This window comes from Phascolarctos cinereus, unplaced genomic scaffold (genome assembly GCF_003287225.1).
Source record: "Phascolarctos cinereus isolate Bilbo 61053 unplaced genomic scaffold, phaCin_HiC Scaffold_3;HRSCAF=262, whole genome shotgun sequence".
NCBI lineage: Eukaryota > Metazoa > Chordata > Mammalia > Diprotodontia > Phascolarctidae > Phascolarctos > Phascolarctos cinereus.
The window spans coordinates 52014488-52035999 of NW_027555736.1; the positions used below are offsets into that span (position 1 = coordinate 52014488).

The following is a 21512-nucleotide window of genomic DNA, read 5'->3' on the forward strand; positions in this document are numbered from 1 at the left end:
GATCCATTTGAGTAATCTTTCCAGTGGGGCTATACACTGCAAATCATGGAATACCCATTTCTGAAACCACGTCATCCAAAAAACAGTGGGCAAAGAGGTGCCTGGCTGGAGTAAACAAATCACAACCTATTACCAATCAAGAAATATGCAGAAGAAGTAGCATAAAGAATACCAGAGATGTATGACCAGAAAAGGAATACAGCCAGACATACAGCAGAAGCAACGGATGGCTGATGGGCAGCTTATGTACTCCACTAATGTCTATGCAAGGTCAAGAAATCTAGCAGCTCCCAGTGTGTTGAGCAGATCCCTGCGGAAAAAGGACATGAACATGGGTCACCCAGGAAGACACGACCAATGAGTAGCAGTGACACTCTTAGATGGAATACTCATATTTTTAAGATCACAGATCCATTGAAATGTATTAATACCATGGCACCATAAAAATGTCAAAGCAAAGAATATAAAGACATTTGAAGTTAAATATATAAAGTGATGCAAAATTGGAGTCAAAAGAATCAAAACCTATTGGCTGCAATCATATTAAAAGGAAAGGTAATAGATCTTCATAAAGCATACCACTGAATTCAGAATGAGACAAAGAGAAAATGAATGTTACTGTTCCTATGGTTAAAACTGTATTTTTCCCTCAGTAAAAATTTAAATGATTTTAATTTTTGAAATTTCATTCTACTTAATAATATTTCTTTTGGATATTAAATTTACAATACAAAAAATTATAGAAAAATAAACAGCCTCAGAGTACAACTTTTAAAAAAATTTTCCCAAACAGAAACAACTGACTTTCTCAACATGGATGAACTTAAGTAATGAGTTAAAATTCTCTAAGTCAAAAAGCCTCAGTAACATATCACTAAGATAAGGTGTTGAGCTGTCTGTGGATAGAATCAAGAGTACAGTTGTTGATTCAACCAAGAGATTGCCCTATCTGGAAGGATAATGACAAATGTTTCTTTTTTGGGGGGTGGAGGGGGCACGCACGTTACATTTGGAGTTGCTAGTTGTCTTTTTCCCTACCTCCCAACCGAGCATTAGAGAAGGCCAACATTTAATATAGCTACCAATGCAGAACCATACAATACAAACTTCCATATACCAGTTCTTTCTCTGGAAGTGGATAACATTTTCCTTCATAAATCCTTTGTAGTTGATTTGAATGTTCATATTACTCAGAATAGCTTAATCATTCAGCTACTCTTCAAACATTACTGCTGTCACTGTATACAACATTCTCTTGGTTCTATTCATTTCACTCTGCATTTGTTTCATGCAAGTCTTTCCATGTTTTTCTGAAATCAACCTGCTCATCATTTCTTTTTTTTCCACTTTTAAAAAAAATTTTATTAATTTATTTTTATTTATCAACAATCACTTCCATATGCTTTTGAGTTGAAAATTTTTGTCCCCCTTCCTCCCCCCCACCCTCCCCAAGACGGCGCACAATCTGATATAGGTTTTACATTTACATTCCCATGAAACATATTTTCATATTAGTGAAGTTGTTAGTAAAAATTAAAACCAATAGGAGGAACCATCAGAAAGATGAAACAAAACTCAACAGGAGGTAAAAATAAGTGATAGCGATTCGACTTCCGTAGTTCTTTGTTTGGATGCGGACAGCATTTTCCATCCCGAGGCCTCTGGAGATGTCTTAGATCCTTGTAATGCTGAGAAGGGTTCAGTTTAACAATATTAGTCATTGCATAACATGGCTGTTATTGTGTACAGAGTCCTCTTGGTTCTGCTCACTTCACTCAGCACCTGCTCATCACTTCTTACATCACAGTTGTGTTTCATCATGATCACATGCCACAACTTATTCAGCCATTCAACCAATAATGAATTCTTCAAACCCTAATTATAAACTGCAAGCAACTTGGAAAATTCACAGGAAACAAAGGAACCAAAAGTTAATTTTTATAACCAGCAGTCACTCTTCTTATCAGAAAAATGAGAGTATATTAATAGAGCAAAGAAGCAAAATTCACACATTGCTAAAATTTCATGAACTTTGGAAAGCTTACAGACTACACTAGCATTAGTGTTAATGAGAAGACAAGCAGAAAATGTAACCATTATTCAATTCAATTCACTTCAATCAAAAATAAGTGCCTACTATGTGCCAGACTGTACTAAGCACCAGGGATACAAAAAAAGACAAAAGACAGTCCCTGCTCTCAAGGAGCTTACAAGTTAATGTGGGGGACAACAGGTAAACAAACATACAAAGCAAGCTACACACAGGATAAACAGCAAATAATTAACAGAGGAAAGCCACTGGAATTAAGAGGAGTTAGGGAAGGCTTCCTGCAGGAGGTGAGATTTTAGTTGGGACTTGAAGTCAGTAGTCAGAATGGGGGAGGGAGACATTCTAGGGTAGGTGGGACAGCCAGAGAAAATGCTCCAAGCTCAGAGATGGAGTGTCTTATTCATGGAACACCCCTGAGGCCAGTGGCACTGGATGACAGAGCATGGGTAGGGGAGTAAAGTCTAAGAAGATTGGAAAGGTAGGAGGTTTATGAAGGACGTCGAATACCTCACAGAGCATTTTGTTTTCGCTCCTGGTTGCACTAGGAAGCCCCTGGAGTTTACTGAGTAGGGAGTGACATGCTCAGGGCTGCACTTTAGGAAAACCACTTTAGTGGCTGAATGGAGAAAGGACTGGAGTGGGGAGAGAGTTGTGGCAGGCTGACCTACCAGTAAGCCATTGCAGTCATCCAGGTGTGAGGGGATAACAGCCTGTACCACACAGCATCAGAGGAAAAAAGGGGACCTATATGAAAGATGTTGCAAGGTATAATCAGCCAGCCTTGGCAACAGCTTGGATACTGGGGGAGGGAAGAGGGAAGAGTAAGAGATAGTGAGGAATCCAGGATGACTCTTCAGCCTGAGGGACTTGGGGGATGGTGTTGTTCTCTGCAGTAATAGGGAAGGTAGAAGGGGAAGGAGGTCTTGGGGGAAAGATAATCGGTTTTTAGACATGTTGAGTTTAGAATGTCCTCTGGACATCCAGTTTGAGATGCCTGAAAAGCAGTTGAAAATACACGATTCAAGGTCAGCAGAGGTTGGGGCAGGAAAGGTAGGTTTGATAATCTTCAGCACAGAGATGGTAATTACATCCACTGGAGCTGATGAGATCACCAACGGGAATGGTTTAGAGGAAGAAGAGAAGAGGGCCCAGGACAGAACCCTGAGGGACACCTAGGGTCAGAGGGTGTGATATGGAGAAGAATCCAGCAAAGAAGAAGGAATAGTCAGAGATGCAGGAGAACCTGGAGGGCACAGTGTCCTCAAAAGCTAGACAGAAGAGAGTATCAAGGAGGAGAGAGTGATCAGCAGCATCAAACGCTGCAGAGAGGTCAAGGAGAATGAGGATAGAGAAAAGGCCACTGGACATGGCAACTAAAAGATCATGAGCAACTTTGGAAAGAGCAGTTTTGGTAGAACCATAAGGTCGGAAGCCAGAATAGAAAGGGTTAAGAAGAGAAAAAGTGGAGGCACTCATTGTGGACTGCCTTTAGGAAGAGTTTAGCTACAAAGGGCAGAAGAGACAGAGGACAATAGTTAGCAGGGACGAAAGGATTAAGCAAAGGTTTTTTCAGTATGGGGAGACATGGTCGTGTTTGTAGGCAGTAGAAAAATGGCCAGTAGTGAGAGAGAGAGAGAGATTGAAAATAAGTAAAAGAGCAGGGATGACAGGGCAGGGAGGAATCTGTTGAAGGAGACAGGATGGAATGGAATTACTCGGCCAGGTAGAGGGTTTGGCCTTGGTAAGGGTAAGCCTATTTCATCATGTGAAACTGTGAAGGAGGAGAAGTCAGAAGGCATTTGAGTGATAGGATATGAGAAAAAGAGGGGAAGAAGAAATTCACAGCAAATGACCTCAATTTGTTCAACTGGGAAAAAACTAGCTCCACTGTTCTTTTCAAATTAAAAAATCAACCAATTCAAAAGGTCCCTTTAGCATTAATCTAAGCAAAGGCAGCAGGTAAAATTTCCTATTTCTCTAAGCAACAGAACCAAGGAAATCCCCAGAAGCACAGAGTGGTGGCAAAGTGAGACTTCATATCCCAGCTCAGCTGGCAGCTGACACGGATAGAGCCTGTGCCAGAAATAAGTAAAAAAGCAGGATATCCTGCACAATGCAGAGCACTTTTAAAAAAAAATCTGATTGTGTATATCCGCCACATGTCCCACCTTGAAATGTGGTATATACATACTGTAATAGCCAACTTTCTGGAAATTTTCTATACAAAGCAGGAAAACTAAGAAAAAAAAACACTCTGGAAAAGTTTTCTTTCCTTATTTCTTTAAACCAATTTTGCCTTCCAAGATCAGTTTCTAGCATGTATCCAACTTATCAAGTACAGAAAAAGGAAGGTTATTTCAGGCCTCAAGACTGCCAGTCATACTGTCAATTACAGAGCCGAAAATACAAAAACTCTTCACATTGTCAGAGTACTAACAGACTGAGCAGATCAGCCAGGTGACAGGTGTTTTGGGAAGTACGGCTCATCTTACCTGGAAGGTTACCCTTTGAGATGGTATCTGTATCTAAATTGTAGGTGTCCTGGAGACGCAACAAAGCTTTGGCTGCCCCAGTCTGATCTTCATCGTTTGGGAAATACTGTCTCTGAATGGTCAGGTTGGAAATGAAGCCTGGGGAAAAAAAGAGAGAGAGAGAGAGAGATTAAGCCTCCAGATTTGATTTAGTTTATCAATTCAGAGTTTGCACACAAATTTGTAAAGAAAGATCATTAAAACTACTGTATTTATAGATAAAAGAATAAAGTGTCTTTGTATTTGTTAAGAATTCAATTACCAAAAGTTATTCAGTTTACTTCTGATCAAAATTCTGTAGTACACTTAATATAGAATGCAGAGGTAAATCTGGGTCTCTTTCTTCCATATCAGCATCTACAACTGGGATAAAAGCAGGCTCAAAATTCAGCACTGGGGAACTGATGGCTATATTGGTTAGCCAAAAAAAAAAACAAAACAGGAAGCACAATCACAAGGGATTCATGAAGGATGAACAAATTTGTGATTTTTAAGCTAAAAACTCTTTGGTCTATTAACAAATTTTGATAAATGAAAGGGCTTTAAACTAAAAAGAAGTAGGGAGGGAGAAGACTGCCTATTTATGTCCTACACAGCTGAAGTTAAAGAATACCCTTTGAGATGGTCATAGGTTCACAGAAGGAAAAGAAGAAATCCAAGAAAGAAGCCAGTAGTAAGACACCTGACCTCAAACACCTATAGAGAAATGGAAGTGGAAGACCAAAATTAAGTGGACAAATTTGACTTCTTAGGCATCACTGAGACTTTAGTCACAGGATTAAAACCATGACTAAATATGGCTCTAAATAAGTATTCTTTATCGTAGATAAACAGGACAGGCAAAGGGATAGAAATAAGGTTATGGGGGTAGGTGATGGAAGACACAATTATAAGGAAAGTATATTTAATTTACGTAAGGAAATCCACGAACCAGAGGAGGAAAATACATGTGGAGAGCATTTGGGTGAAGGTCAGAGGGAGAAACAGAAATGATTTTGTTATGGAGCAGACTACAGATCAAGACCTCTAGGCAGCAGAGCGGATTCAGTGCGAAGGCTGAAGTCAGAAAGACTCCTCTTCCTGAGTTCAAATCTGACCTTAGACAACTTACTAGCTGTGTGATCCTGGGCAAGTCACTCAACCCTATTTGCTTCAGTTCCTCATCCGTAAAATGAACTGAAGGAAATGGCAAACCACTCCAGTATCTTTGCCAAGAAAACCCCAAATGGGGTTACAAAGAGTTGGACATGACTGAAAACAACTGAACAAAAACAAGACTACAGAGCCTCTGGACCAAAAAAAAAAAAAAAGAAAAGAAAAGAAAAGGAAAAGTAAATAGATGAGACATTCAGGGAAACAGATCATAAGCCTAGTATACAGGCATGAAGTAGTAGTGACTAGAAACCTCAATTATTCAGACACCTGTTCTCTCCTCTCCTTCTCTAAGTAAGAGCAGCTAAGGACTTCTTAACTTGACTTAATGACAATTTCATCCTCCAAAATGTGCAGGGAACCAATAAGAAGCAATCCTATTCTGGATCTAATTCTCACCGGTAGGGGAAAATTGCTAAGGTAGAAGTGGTGAGAACATGGGAGAGAAGGGGAAAGAAAGGGAATGACAGAGGAGAGGAAAGCTTGTTGTAGTCTGATTTGGAAAAAAGTAGATTTCAAAGGGAGAGGAAAGACTGTTAGAATCGCATAAACTAAAATTCAACAGGACAAAATCAGCCCAGAAGGGATAAGAAATTCTCAAGAATGAAATTCTGAGAACACAGAAACAATCTGAATGAGGAAGAAAAATGAGAAATGTTTGAAGAGACAACTATGGATTCACAGGAGACTTTACCAACTACCATATCAAAAAGAAATGTACAGAAGATGGAAGAAAAAGCAGGTTAAAGAGGCTGGTATAAGAACAAGGCACAATCTTCTAAAAAATTATTTCTTTAGTGTTAAAACTTGTGGTGAATTGATGCCAGCTAAAGAAGCTAACAGCAACAATACTGGGAGAAAGGGAAATATCAAAGAAGATGGATAGAGCCTTTGCTTAGAGCAGGAGGAAACTGGACTCTAATAACTGGTTTCTCTGTCAAGAAGACTTTTGCACCAGAAATGAGAGAATAAAAAATTGCTAGCAACGAACTGATACCCAAGATAAGGAAAGCAACAGAAAGAGAGCACCTGGTTGTCCTTGATGGATTCAAGTCAGCTGTCTCAGAGGAATTATATCCTGAAAGAACTGGCAGATGTGAATGCTAAGCCACTGTCAGTAATATCTGAAACATCATGGAAAATATGAGAGGTACTCTGAAACTATAAAAGGGTAATTCTTGTCCTGATTTTCAAAAAAAGGGGAAGAGAATAGAGCATATAAACTATAGGCCAATATGCCTGTTCTCTATCCTGGAAAAATTCTAGACTAGAATATTAAAGACATGGTTAATGGACATCTAGAAAGGGAAGCAATAATTATAAATCATCAAGTTAGTGTCATCAAGAATAGGTCATGCAAAAAAAATAGGTCATGCTAGACGAGGAAATCTTGTTTCCCTTTTAACAAAGTTACTAAACTTCATATATTAGAGAAATACTATATAGTTCACCTAGATTTTAGGAAATCATTTGATAAAAGTATCTGAAACTATTTTCTTATAGAGAAAATGGAGAGTTGTGGACCAGATAATAATACAACTTGAGAGATTCTGAACAGACTTGAATTGCCAGGTTCAAAGAACAGTCATGAATGGCTCTCTGTCAATGTAACAGGAGGTCTCCAGGGTAAGACTCAAAGGATCTGTGCTTGGCTCTATACTGCTTTCATTTTTTTCACTGACTCAGAGATAGTCATAGATTGCTGGGAAGGTTAGCTAACACAATGGGTGAGTCAGGACCTAAAAAGATCCACTGAACTAAATCTAATAATAACTTGTAATTTAATAAGTGATAAATGTGAAGTCTTACACTTGGGTTAAAAAAAAAAACAAATTCACAAGAATAGGATGGAGGAAGTTTGGTTAGTCAATAGTTCTTTTAAAAAAAAATCTGGGGGCTTTAATGGATTGCAAGTTCACTATTGAGTCAGGAATACAACATGGTAGCCTAAAAACCTAATATAATCCTGGCCTGCATTAAACGTATGGCTTCCAGAAACCATCCCAAAGAGTAGTTTCCAAGAGTATCCAAGTATACTCTTGACCTAGCCAGACCATATCTGGAGTACTGTGTTTAATCCTGGATACCAGTTTGAGAAAAACACTGATTTATAAACTGGAGAATGTCCAAAGGAAGGCAACCAAGGTGATGAAGGGCCTTGAGGTTTATGTCATATGAAGAGGGGTAAAGGGAACTGGGGATATTTATCCTGAAGAACAGAAGACATTGGGGGGTGGGTAGCATGATTATTGTTTTCAGATATTTAGAGGGTTGTACATAAAAGAAGAATTAGATATATTCTCTTTGGCCCCAGAGGGCTGAACCAGGAATAACAGATGGAAGTTGCAAAGGTGCAAATTAAAACTTGATGTCAGGAAGTATTCCTAATAATCAGAGCTGCCAAAAAGTGTAATGGGCTGGCTTAAAGAGCGGTGGGCTCCCCTACAACGGAGGTCTTCAAGAAGAGGGTAAACTACCATTTGTCAGGTTTACTATAGAAGTAGGCACTCCTTTCATGTATGGGTTGGACTACGTGGTCACTGAGATACCTTCCAACTCCCAAATTGTATGATTCTGTGGCAAGAAGTTTTTCAGGATAGCTTGAAGCTAGTTAGACAAGATAAGATCTAGAGTCCAAAATCAACATTTAACTTCTTTAGTAGTGTTGTTTTTAGGCATGATTTAATTTCAGGCATTCTACAAGTAAAAAAGCCTTTAAAAAGATTCTGATATTCAAGATCTGGGTTTCTGTTAGTTCTCTTATATAAGACCAAAAGCCATTCCACAAGAGATAAGTGTCCAAAGGATACTAACAAACATTTCTCAAAGGAAGACTGGCAACTGTTAACAACTATATGAAAGAATGATCCAAATCACTTAATGACAGAAATAAATGCAAATCAAACAAAACTAAAGTTCTTCCTCACACTCAGCAAATTGGCAAAGATGACAAAAGATGAGACTAGAGATTACAGGAAAATAGGTACAATGAAAAAAAAAAAGAAAATAGGTACAATTATGCACTATTGGTGGAGCTGTAGACTAGTATTACCATCCTGGAAAGTAATCTGGAATTATACAAAGAAAGTGATTAAAATGTCTATACCTTTCAACCCAAAGATTCTATTACTGGGTACCTATTTCAAGAAGGTCAGTAACAAAAAGACAGATCCCAATTACACCAAAATATTTAGAGTACCACTTTTTGTGGGAGCAAAGAATTGTGGAAAAAGTAGATGCCCCTCAATATGGGAATGACTTCTTGTTTGTCTTTCATTTTTGAAGAGGAACAAAGACATCAATGATGTCTTGACTTGTTAGTGAATTAGATTTAAGTGAAGCAGAGTTGCGCAAAACTCTTCCAGAGTCATCAAAGTCAGGAAAACTGGCAATGGCCCAGAATACAGTGGATAACCTTGGCATCTTCGATGTCTGACCAGGCTCTAAGCTGCACCAGCTTCAGCCACCTTCGTAGGCATTGGAACAAATTGTTCTCATCTACTCATTCCACTGGGGGAAGTCTTCACATACTTGGGATAGACAGCCCCCTAATTCATCAATGGGTTTGAGGCCTGTCAATTACCCCTCAGTCTGGTAACCCACCTGCTGAGATTGTTTTATGGGCATGTGGCTGCTGCACAGGCTACAGCTTCTTGGAGCCATAGGTGAGTGGAGTGAAAGTTAGACACGAAAGGTAGATGAGATGCCTTAAAAATATTCAGCAGCCCTCTCAGCAGAGGTGCTAGTCCTCCCTAAATACCCCACATACATCCTATGGAAAGGACTAAACAAATTGTGGTATATAAATATAATGGAATATCACTGTGCTGTAAGTCTCAATGTTGTTCAGGCTTTTTAAGCATGTCTGAATCTTTGTGACTCAGTATGTGGTTTTCTTAACTATCTTTGTTGCAGCAGTCTGCCATTTCCTTCTCTAGCTCATTTTATAAATGAGGAAACTGAGGCAAACAGTTAAGTGACTTGCCCAAGATCATACAGCTAGTAAGTGTCTGAGGCTAGATTTGAACTCAGGTCTTCCTGACTCCAGGGCAAACACTTTATTCACTGTACCACTAGCTGCCACTATAAGAAACAATGTCCATGAGGAATACAGAGATTCCTGGAAAAACTGCTCTTAACTGATGCAAAGTGAGATGATCAAAACTAGAAAAATAATATACTCAATGACTATAATAATGTAAATGGAAAAAACCGTCCACAAAAATAATTAAAACTAGACACTGAGAAATCAAAATGACCAACTGTATTCCAAAGATCAATATGAAGATACCTTTCTCTCTACCCCTTTCTCTGCTCCTTTGCAAAAATGGGAAACCATGGGTATGAGATACTGCCCATAAAGATAGACTTTTCAAATGTTTAGTTTTGTGTTACTTTTTTCTTTCTTCCTTTCTTCATATTTTGCTATAAGGGATGGCTCTCTGGGAGGGATAGACTGGGAAATGTAAGATAATGCAAAAAGAAAAAATATCAAGAATTTTTTAAAAGCCTTAACAATTTATCTCAAGAACAAAGGTCTTAACTAATCAGCGGATAGAATGAATTTCCTATGATCAAAACTAAAAATGAAGGTTAAATTAGGAGTCTATAAGCACCAATTTCTTCAAGATTATACAGGAACATGCAAGAAATGAGATCTGAAAGATTTTTTTAATCAAATATACATGAAAAATGTGATAAAATGAGCAACAATATAATAAAGATAAGATATCTTATTTCTCTCTAGGGTATCATGTACTTCTATCATGATGTCAGCAAGGCAGCTAATGAAAAATTGGAAAGGTTGGAAGGCAGGCTAGATTTCCTTTCCCAAGCTTCAAAAGAAATCTTATGCTTAAGCAGATTTAAATGCTTTTTCAGTGACGACTCATCATGTGCACAGTTGTATCCTAGGAACTACTATTGAGAGATTCAGAGAATGTGGAGATGTCCCTCTGAGGCTACTACCCCAATTACTGATAATTATTACTCTTTGAAGGGAGAAGACGACGAAGACAAAGATGGAGATGAAGACGAACAAGAAGATGAAGACAAAGATGAAGATGAACATGGAGGAGGAGGAGGATAAAAACAGAGGTAACATCATTCGATTATAAGAGTCAATGCTTTACAACTATGTGAAATTTCAGTCTTATTTGGGCAGCAGGGGGTCAGACAGCTTTCTACTAATGGATATGTGTACATGGAAAGTATCTAGTTCAAAGAGATCTAAAGTAGACTGGAAAATGTTCAGTTTGAAACACCAACTCCCAAACATGTAAAATTCCATGTGGTGGGTAGGGTAAAAGTCTCAAAATGTGTTTTTCCATAACAAAGCATGAGAACTGCAATCTTTAAGAAAAAAAAAACAAATGAGCTGCACATTAATATTAACATTATAGGGTATGACTGCACTTTAAATCATTGAGGTTAACATTGTAAAGGACTTCTAAATCACTCAGTATTACTCCATAAACCAAAATAAATTTCTGTCAGCATCTTCAGTGTTCCTCCAGATCAATATCAAATAATCCCATAAACAACTACTTAAATTTGTGAATATATCATCATGTGGTGATACTTTACCTTTTAAAAAAAAGTCTTAACTTACACTCCACAATTCTCTTTATTATTTGTGAAACATTTGTAATCATGTGACCAGCACTTCATAAAGAGCTCAGATCTCTTTCCACAAAGGCATTAGTTTCCTAAGTCATGAATTGAACTCAATTTTCTATAAGAGTCTGGTATCGAGTTATCTGAAACATACCACTGATTTTGCCACCCACAAATGTACCATCTCCACATTGGAGAATTCTGAAATCTCCTTGTCCAACCATTTTGTATTGGATTTCCACCTCCCCCGCTACCTTCCTTTCCCAAACCCTACTTTTCACCCACACTCCAATCCCTCTGTTCTTCAGTTCTCACACAGACTATCTCCCCCATACTAGACACTCTCTCCTCTTTTCCTCCTTGGTGAACCAATCCAACTGTACACTGTCCTCTTCTTCTGAGTCCTGAGCCTCCTCATCATTTTTCTAATTGTGCCCCATCAGGCCTCAGCCTTGAATCACTTCAAGAGCTCAATGAAGAGCCAGGTAGAGAATGTAGATTGGCTGGCCTGGTGCCCTCCCCCCTGGAGAAACTCACCAGTGGGAGAAGAGTGGAGCTATATTCCAAGGTGAGAAGGCCCCAGGCACTGAGGAAAGCTACAAGGTAAGACAGCAGCTGAAGCATGGTGGCAAAAGCCAGAAAAGAAGAAACAGAGCAGGGAAGAGAATATAGAAAGTTGGCTAGCCTGGGTCCCTCCCTAAAATGAAGGGCCTCAAAGAAACTCATCAATGGGAGAAACAGGAAGAATGCTCCAGAATGCTCCCAGGCAAGAAGACTGCCAGGAAAGATGGATGTTCCAAGGCAAGGAGGTTCTGGGAGAAGTTGCTCTGGGGAGTACTGAAGAAAAAATGCCTATGGGACATCCCCGTTCAAAATATCCAATGGCATTTGATGATGCAAAGCCAAGATTCAGAACAGGCCAGGCTGCATATATAATCTTAAGGTCATTCCTTGGTACCCATTGGAGCTAAAGAAGTCACTGAGTATAAATAAAGAGGAGAAAAATGCTCAGGACTCAGATTTGAGATACGTCCATAGTTAGAGGACATAAAATGAATGATGATCAATAAAGATGAAGCAAAAGCAGTCAAGAAGCTAGGAGTATAACATCACTAATGTTATATTATGTCTAATATGTTTATATATGTTTAATAGGAATATTAAATATGTTTAATAGGAATGTATATGTCTAACCTATACCAGACTGCGCACCGTCTTAGGGAGGGAGGTGGAGAAAAATTTAAAAATCAAAATCTTATGGAAGTGATTGTTGATAATTCAAAATAAATTAATAAAAAAAAAGATTTTTAAAAAAGAAGCTAGAAGAGGAACAGGAAAAAGCAATGTCACAAAAACACAGAGAACAGAGGAAGGTCCACAATGTCAGAGAGGATGAGAACGGACAAAAGGCCACTGAATCCGGCAATTAAGCAATCACTGGTAACTTTGGAGAGGGAAGCTTCTGTTCAGTCATGGGGTCAAAATGCAATGAGTAAAGGAGTTCATCAAAGAAATATCTGATCAAAAGATGATGGGCTTCATCCCAATTGCAGGGGATAAATGAGGAAGGATCCCACAAACCTCCTGAGAAGTGAAACACTCAGTTTCTTAATCATTTCTTTTCCATATGGACAATTTTGTTTCTACATTTTCAACCCTGGTCCTTTCTCAGTCTAAGAAGATTGATGCTAACAATTCCTAAAATTTGGAGGAAATGTTATATACTAAAATGTTACATACGCTGACTTTAAAGATATGGGATTTTCCTGATAAAACTATACCCTCAACTCTTCAGAGGCTTATAACAGAAACACGAGCATGACTTCAACTGTGATGTTTTGACTCTTTGTGATTGTCAGCATTTCAACAATTTTTGAAAAAAATCAATGCACTGTACCTCAGTGGGTCAGGACAGCGCATCATATTTTTCAAAGCTGGCATTCAAAATACATTCAAGGCAATTCAAATTTATAAACATATTTGCTAATTTTTTCCACTCCTATTCTCTCTTTAATTGTTTTTGATCCTTAATATTTTGCCAGTCACTTTTTAAAAAATTATTTGGAAAGGGAGAGGTCATAATAACACAATAAATTCATAAACATCTAAGTTAATTCATTTAACAAGCAATTACTTAGCAATTGTATGCCAGCAGAAGAGCTGGTTAGAAATACTCATATCCAGAATGTTTGTACTTAAAACAAAATACCTTCATCTTTAACAGAGGAGCCTAATTAGAAATATCACCATCAAATTATTATTTGTCAAGTAATCAAGACTGGAACTGGATAGCTTTCAAACCCTTAACTTCTTTGCCATTGCTTCTAGGTATGAACAAAAAATTACAAAGTCAAAAGTCAACATTTTTTTTAACTCAGAAACTCACATGTGTCAAATGTGGTATCACACTCTATCATTATTGGGGGAATGGGTGTAAAGAAAGAGATGTTTTGTCACTGTTAAGTGGTTAAAGAATTTCTTTAATTTTGAACCTGGATCCAAGTAAACCTCTCCTCTAAGGAGTGAGCAATGATGCAGCAATCTGAAAAGAGGGTTACTGAAGTCAGGAACTTAGCCAGGGACAGATACATATTATTGTTCATTGCCCTTAAGTATGCAACTGTATCATCTCAGATTTGCTAATGAGCTGGAAATCAGAGAAAATCCACTGGAGGGTATAGAATCAGACTAATGGGGAAAGTGGAGGAGAAAATCAATCTGAGAACCACATGGAGACACCAAGCTAAAGGATGAAATCATTGAGATGCAGTCTCATGGTCCCAGAACACAACATAACAAGAATAAGTCTAGATGCCAGACTAGAAAAATAAGATGGAAAAGGCATTTTCACCACAAAACACACACACACACACACACACACACACACACACACACACACACACACACACCACCCTAAATCAGGACCCATCACAACAATGTCATTAGGAAATTTACTTCAGGCAAACCAACCAGGACAGGGGGTGTAGGAGAAGAGAGCATTTCCAAAATCTGAAGCATCCAGATCTTTAGGAAGGTGGTGAAGGCAACTCCAAAGCTTCTTATGGTCTGAAGACACATGAAGGGGGAGAAATGTTGGAAGTCTAGATAGACAAGGACTTAGATGCCTAGGTAAGATATTTCCCATAAACCAGCTAAGTTCCTTCAAGACCCTAAGTCCAAGAAAACCAATCTGTCATATGGAAAAAAAAAAAGGAATTCTTATAAATGGGCTTCCCCACCCAGTGCCATGGTTAGGGAAGAAGATTCTGGAACAGCTAAGTCACCAAACCAAATCCATTGTCTAAAGACTAGGGCTAAACTTATCATCCAACTCAGATAAGACCAAGCTAGCTGAGCCTAGACAAGACTGTGAAGAGCACCACTCAGGGGAAGGAGAATATCAAAGAAGAAAGCCTAGATTCCTGATAACTTACTAGGATTAATTAAATAAGACCTCTAACTTGTAACTTTCTCCATTTGATTTGATTTGTGATTTGTTCTAATTCCCTGATATATTTTCCTATATTCTAATTTTTTAAAAAAGCTAAGAAGCATTTTGTTCTTTTTTCAGAGAACAAAACAAAAGAGAAAACAACTAACCAATCAACCAACAACAAAAAAACCCCAGTTGAGTCCTTGCTCTTACAATCTAAGCTGGGGGTGAGAAACACAGTTCAAAGATGACATCAGCAGAAATATGGCACCAGCTGGCCTAGCCAAGTCTTAGGGCTTTATTGGCAGAAAAAAAAAACTGAGATGACAGATAAAGCATACCTAGATAATATTTCAGTTACTGTAGAAAACACTCTGTGCTTCGGGATTAACTGTATCCTTAATCTTAGCAATCACTATAGGATGAGGCTCTTCTTAAAGCCTCTTCAGACTTACCATCTGACATATCTTTAAGGACCAGATTCTCCAGTTCACCCCACTCAGTGTTCAGCCGTTTCATTAGCTTGAATGCATTTACGGGGTGCCCAAGGAACCCCTCTGGGTCCTTTGTAGCTGTGCTGGTTAGCTGATCTAACTTCTCTGCCCATCTAAACATACAAAACAAATAAATGGAACATGTATGAATTAAAAGGGGAATCTTTTTAAACACAAGACTGTGAAGTGCTCCATCCCTTGACATGTGTCAATACTGGGTTATCAATTATATTTACACACACACACACACACACACACACGAAAGATTTAATGGTTTCAATCACCCAAAATTTAGTGGTGAATGTGAGCTCCTGACTTGCCTGCGTGTCTAAACTCTGAGACAACCCAGAGGCCTATTTTGATCCTTAATTTGAGATGTGGGCACAATGTGACTTAGCACCTCCCACTCTCTCAGAAAGTTTATTCTGAAAGGGTCCATGTAAGTATGTATCTAAAAATACATTTTATTGCTTGTCCTTAAGCTAAAGAAATTAACTTTGTAACTCAGTTTGCTACACTCAAATTGTGTTTACCCAATTTATCAAATAAAGATGCCAGGGAGAACTTTGTAAAAGACTGACTTAGTCACCTGGAATTTAAGCTTTATGACTTGTTACAAACGTAGCAGACAGCAGGGTAGACTTGGAGTCAAGATCTATATTTGAACCCCACTTCTGATGGTAATAGCAAGCAGACTTTATTTCTGAGCCTTAGTTTTCTCCTCTGTAAAATGGGAATAATGATACTTATCTTCACAGGGTTCTGAGACTCAAATAAGATTCTGTGAAGGTGTTACAGAAATACTGTTTTTTGATTTGGTCCAGACCTATGATTTCATTGGTATGGGGAAGCTGAGGGAAAAGTCACTTCATGCAACCCATCTATAACTTTCTACCTTCAAGAGTTGTCTTGGATACTGAGATGTTAAATAACTTGGCCACAGTCACTCAGCTAGTCTATATCCAAGGCAGGGCTAGAACCTGGATCTTTGTTGACTCCAAGGCTAACTTTGCATCCCCAGTGCCATGCTGCCTATTATTATTATTTTTATTATTATTTTTATTATTAATCTTCTCATCTTTTTCTTTTTATATTCTATCTCTGCCCAAGTGATTGGACTAGCCTATCTCTGATCTCTCTCCTGACAGTCCTGTCCAAAACATCCACCGTTCTGCCCCAATTTCTACAGCTAGCTCAGTCCTTGCTCTCATGTATTGCTCCCTTCCACCCAGACCTTACTCCAGGCCTGGTTAGGGCCTCATCCCTCCCAAAGGCTGTCACGTGGCTTCCCTTTCCAAAGGAATATCTGAGGTCAGGGTACCTCGTTGTATCCCTCATACATCCTAGCAACCGTCCCTGCCAAGGCTCATTTGTGAAACCCGCTGCTTACTTTTTCACTTGTTCCAATTTGACTTCCTCGGCTTTAATATAATCTTTCAGGATGTTACCAGGTCTTTCTCTGTGTGGATTAGATCTGTCATATGACCTAAACAGGAGAAATTTTAAGAGTGATATTATCAATTTTCTCTAATCTTTTAAATTTTGAAAAGTGAAACGGCTGGAGAATTCTATTATAGAATTTAACTGGAAAAGAGCTGGAAACTGGAAAGAATCTCATTTTACCAGATGTTTTTCTGGTAAACAAAAAGATGTAGCCAAAGATTTCCTTGAACATGTGTTCAACTTCTAATTTTTAAGCTACTCAATTTTCCAAGCTTCAGCTGGGTTAGCAAATTGTCTTTTCAGCTGGAAATTTTAAAGAAAAAAATACATACACATATGTCATTGCCCAGAATCAAAACTCCAAACTTCAAAAAAAATACTTAGGTTTGAATTTTTTAATCCAAAAGAGAATACACTACAGTACTTCACAACTGAGCTTTGCTCAAGAAATGGTCACAACGGATAATGACAAATAAACATTTCGTAAAGCATCCTGAGGTTTGCAAAGCATTTTCTTCACAACAACGATATTAGGTAACATTTCCAGCATCATTCCTGTCTTACACATAAGGATACTGAGGCTTAGAGAGGTCAGCTAACTTAACAATGGACACAATACCAATACGGGTCTGAGGGGAGAGCTGATCTTCTCATTCAACCATGCTATACCTCTTCATTATTTTTCATGTCAATTGTTATGATTAGGGGGTCATGCATGTATGGTTGACTATGCTTACTGGTTAAAAATTAGATAATATTTGTAAAGCACTTAGCACAGTGCCTGGCACATAGTAGGCCCTTAATAAATGCTTGTTCCCTTTCCTTCTTATAAGAAAGAGGGTTTTTTTCTTTTTTTGGTTGAGGATGAGGGTGGAAAAAAGGGGAATAATAGTGGTTCAAAAAAAAAAAGAATGAGCAAATGCATGGAAAGGGAGGTCCAGAGTTAAAGAGACAAACCAAGCTGCTTCGGAACTAACGTGCTTGATGTATTATATGGCTTTTTAAAAACCACCAAGCTATACCTAATGGAGATTCATGGTTTACTGCACAACCCTCTTTTCCTATTTTTCTTTGTATGTGGAAATGCTCATGTTTGCTAGTATTTATCTAGCTCAGAAAAACAAAAAAAATTAAATGACATTTTTAAAAGAATTACTTTCTAAAAAATCATCAGGAGAGCCACAGAAATATGTACTATCCAAATATGTCCTATCGGTTATAGGGTTATGCAGTTATGGCAGCCACTAAAACAAAGTGTCATGTAAAACAACAGCTATCTCTAGCTCATTTAGTCACCTCAAATTTTTATTTTATTTTATTTTATTCTTAGTATTAGAAGGGACTTTTAGGATGGGAAGGAAAGAACCAAGTTAGTGCTGTGATGGGGGTGGAGGGGAGGGTTGAGAGGGGAAAAAGCAGTAAGTAACATAAACACTGAGTGAACTTGTTTACATAAAAATAGAACCAGTTCTTACCAATTGAAGTGAAGAAGTCAGTATGGGCCAAAGAATGGCGAAGGAGTCCTACAATTAATACACACCAGAACATCCGGAAGGTGTAATTTTATAGACTGTCACAAGACCTAGAAAAAGACATATCACAATCGGTGTTATGAACTTTCTGAAGAATTTGTTTTGTTTTTTTTTTAGTGAATGAAATCCTTAAATGTTGCTGTTATGTATTAGATTTTGAACTCCTTAGTAAAGTGAGACGGCGACAGTTAAAAACCAGTTCCAACTTGTTTCTCAGCACAGATGTTTTGATAGGTATTTTACATTGCTGAAAGGGATAATTTCTATGTACACAGAACCAAATATTCAAACATCTTTTCCTTATAACAACAACTTAAATGAACAGCAATGCCAATTATTTTGAAGAGAATCAGAATTTCAGGGTTGGAAGAAATCTTAGTGCTGATCTAGTATAATCTATACTTGAAAAATAATTACCTCTACAACATAACTCACAAGAGATTAGTGGAGTGGATAGAGCCCTGGGCCAGGAATCAGAAAGACCTGAGTTCAGATATGGCCTTATACAATCCCTAGGCAAATCACCCTAATCTTTGTCTGCCTCAGTTTCTTTAACTGTTAAATAGAGATAATAATAGAACCGACCTATCGGGGTTGTGAGGATGAAATGAAATATTTATAAAGTACTTTGCACAGTTCCTGACACATAGTAGATACTTAATAAATGTTTATTTCCTTTCTTCTTTCATCTAACCTGTCCTTAAAGGGATCTATTGAAGGAGAACCCATCAACTCCTAAGATAAGCCATCCAACTTCTAGGTAATTCTCTTGAGAAAAATTCTCTTATATCAAGGCCAAAATCACCTCTTTGACCCCACCCAGCCCTCCTAATTGTCTTTTGGGGGCCACCTGACTGTCCTTCAGATACCCAAAGACAGCAGTTCTGTCACCTCCAGTCTTCTCTTCCACAGGCAAGTTTAGACACCCCCAAATTCCTTCAAATGATCCTCATAAGACATGAATCTGAGGCCCTTCACCATTTGGGCTGCCCTCCTCTGGACACTGTCCAGTTCAATGTCTTTCCAAAAACATGGCAGCCAGGACTAACCAGCTTCCAGATTGGTCTTTCCAGGGTTGAGCACAGCAGGGCTGTCACCTCATCATTCAATAATGCGCCTCTTTTAGGTTGTTATTTTCCCTGGCGAACATGCCATGCTCCCAACACACTAAAACCTCCCAATCTTTCTAAAGCCACATCTAGCCACGCCTCCCCTCAAATCCAGCCAATCAGCAAGCATTTACCAAGTGCTTACCAGGTACCAAGCACCTTGCTTGTACTTAAGAAGCTGTTTTTTGGGGGGGTTCTTTTTTTGGGTAAACTCAAGTGCGAGTGTAGAATAGTGGTCATAACCCTGGACTTGGCATTAAGAATAACTGGATTTGAATCTAACTTCAAGCCCTTACTGACGATATAGTTTGGGCAAATGACCTCTCTAAGCCTCAAATCCCTGATCCGTGAATTAGGGTGAACAGCATGTGCCTCACAGGATTGCTGCAAGGCTCATACATGATAATCTGCAATTTAAGGAAAGCACTTTGTGAACCTTGGAGAGCTATATACACGTCAGCTGTTACTGTCCATTTGAAATATCTTATTAGACATGGCCCAATGAAATGGTCGGTCAAGAGCTTTTTGAATCCACAAGCATTAATTAAGCACCTAGTATGTGCACCGAGGGTACAAATGCATAAGTGAGACATAGGTCCTAACCTGGAAGATCTTATATTCTCATTGGATTGTCTCATAGTCAGTCAGCTGTAACGCCCACCCAGGTTTGTATCATACCCATTTGATGAATGGGTGTAACACATCTTTATTCAAACCAATGATAGGGATAGGCACTAGGCCTATTTACATTGGTGCTCCTGTATGAGGCATAACAATGTGGGCAGCTATCTTCCCTGCAACTTAGAATTTTAGTGAGTTTCCTAAAGCACTTGGAGAGGAAGTGATATGCCCAGAGTCACACAGCCCATATATGTGCCAAACACAAGGCTTGAAGTGAATATTCCTGGTTTCCAGGCCAGGAGCACAGGACCAAGCACAGATCCTTGGGGCACTCCACTACAGGTCTTTCAACATGACATCAGACCACTAATCACTACTTTGGGGCTCTGGCCATCCAACTAATTCTAAATACATCTAACTGTACTACCTTCTAGCTTGCATCTCATCATCTTTTCCATATGAATAGCATGATACCCAACGCTACAATACAATCTAGGTAAATTGTATCTGTGGTGTTCCCCATCATAGTAATAGCTATCCCTTATATAGCCTTCAGTGTGTGCCAAGGGCTCTACATATATTGTCATTTTAATCACCACAAAAACCTCGGGAGATGGGAGCCATCATCACTATCATCATCATCATCCTCCACCCTTTTTATAGATGAGAAAACTGCAGCAGAGCAAGGTCAAGTGATTTGCCTAGGCCCTCACTGCTAGGAAGTGTCTGAAGATGCTTTCCTGACTCAAGTCCAACCCTCCACCCACAAGCAACTGTCTAAAAAAAGGCAATGAGGTTGGTCTGTCATAGCCTGTTGCTGACGCCACATTAGATGGTGAAGCAGACTACGCAAAAGACTTGGAATCAATCACGAAGATCTGAGTATGAATCCTCTTCTGCTCTCCGTGATCTTTCCAAGCAAGGTCCGCTGGGTAGAGCGCTAGCTCCGGAGTCAGAGGACTTGTGTCCAAAGTCCCTCCTCTCCTCTACATGTGTACTCTTGGGCAAGTTCCCTGCCCTCCCTGGGCCTTACCTGGAATAGGAGGGGCTTAGACTAGATAGCCTGAGGTCTCTCCTCACTCTGGAGCTTAGATCCCAGGAAAGACCAACTAGGATGAACGCCTTCCATCTGTCAATAAAAACATCCTCTTGGCATGGCTTTCTCATAATCAGTCCCTGGAATTGTTATTTCAGCTATCCAAAGAAACTACAAGTTTGTCACCATCCCTTATCCTTTCATAACTTTGCAATTTGCTGCTTGGGTCCAATTCCTTCCTCTGTTTTTCCCTTACCTTTTTCTATACATAGAGTACTGTTGCATCAGAGGTCGGTGGTGTCCCATTCAGATTGGCAGAACTACCAAGTACATCAGAATTAGAGCTGGGAGGGACTTCTGAGAGCATCTAATGGAAGCTCTTTTTCATACAATTGGGAAATGGAGGTTTAGAGGAGATTCAATTGGTGAAAAAACCACAGAGAGAGTACGGAGCCAAGGCAGGACCCCAAATCCAGGTTCTATTACACTAGAGAT

The 21512-nt window shown here is 38.9% G+C and overlaps 1 protein-coding gene across 1 annotated transcript in view; it reads right to left on the reverse strand.

Moving 5' to 3' along the window:
- P4HA1 (prolyl 4-hydroxylase subunit alpha 1) overlaps positions 1 to 21090 on the reverse strand; it is a 54522-nt gene extending 33432 nt beyond the window's left edge. Inside the window, 6 exon segments of the mRNA XM_021006089.2 lie at positions 4543 to 4680; positions 15238 to 15389; positions 16667 to 16718; positions 16721 to 16762; positions 18195 to 18301; positions 21015 to 21090. Of these exon segments, the coding sequence (XP_020861748.1) occupies positions 4543 to 4680; positions 15238 to 15389; positions 16667 to 16718; positions 16721 to 16762; positions 18195 to 18267 (457 nt within the window). The 5' untranslated portion in view covers positions 18268 to 18301; positions 21015 to 21090.
- Between the last annotated feature and the right edge of the window lie 422 nt (positions 21091 to 21512).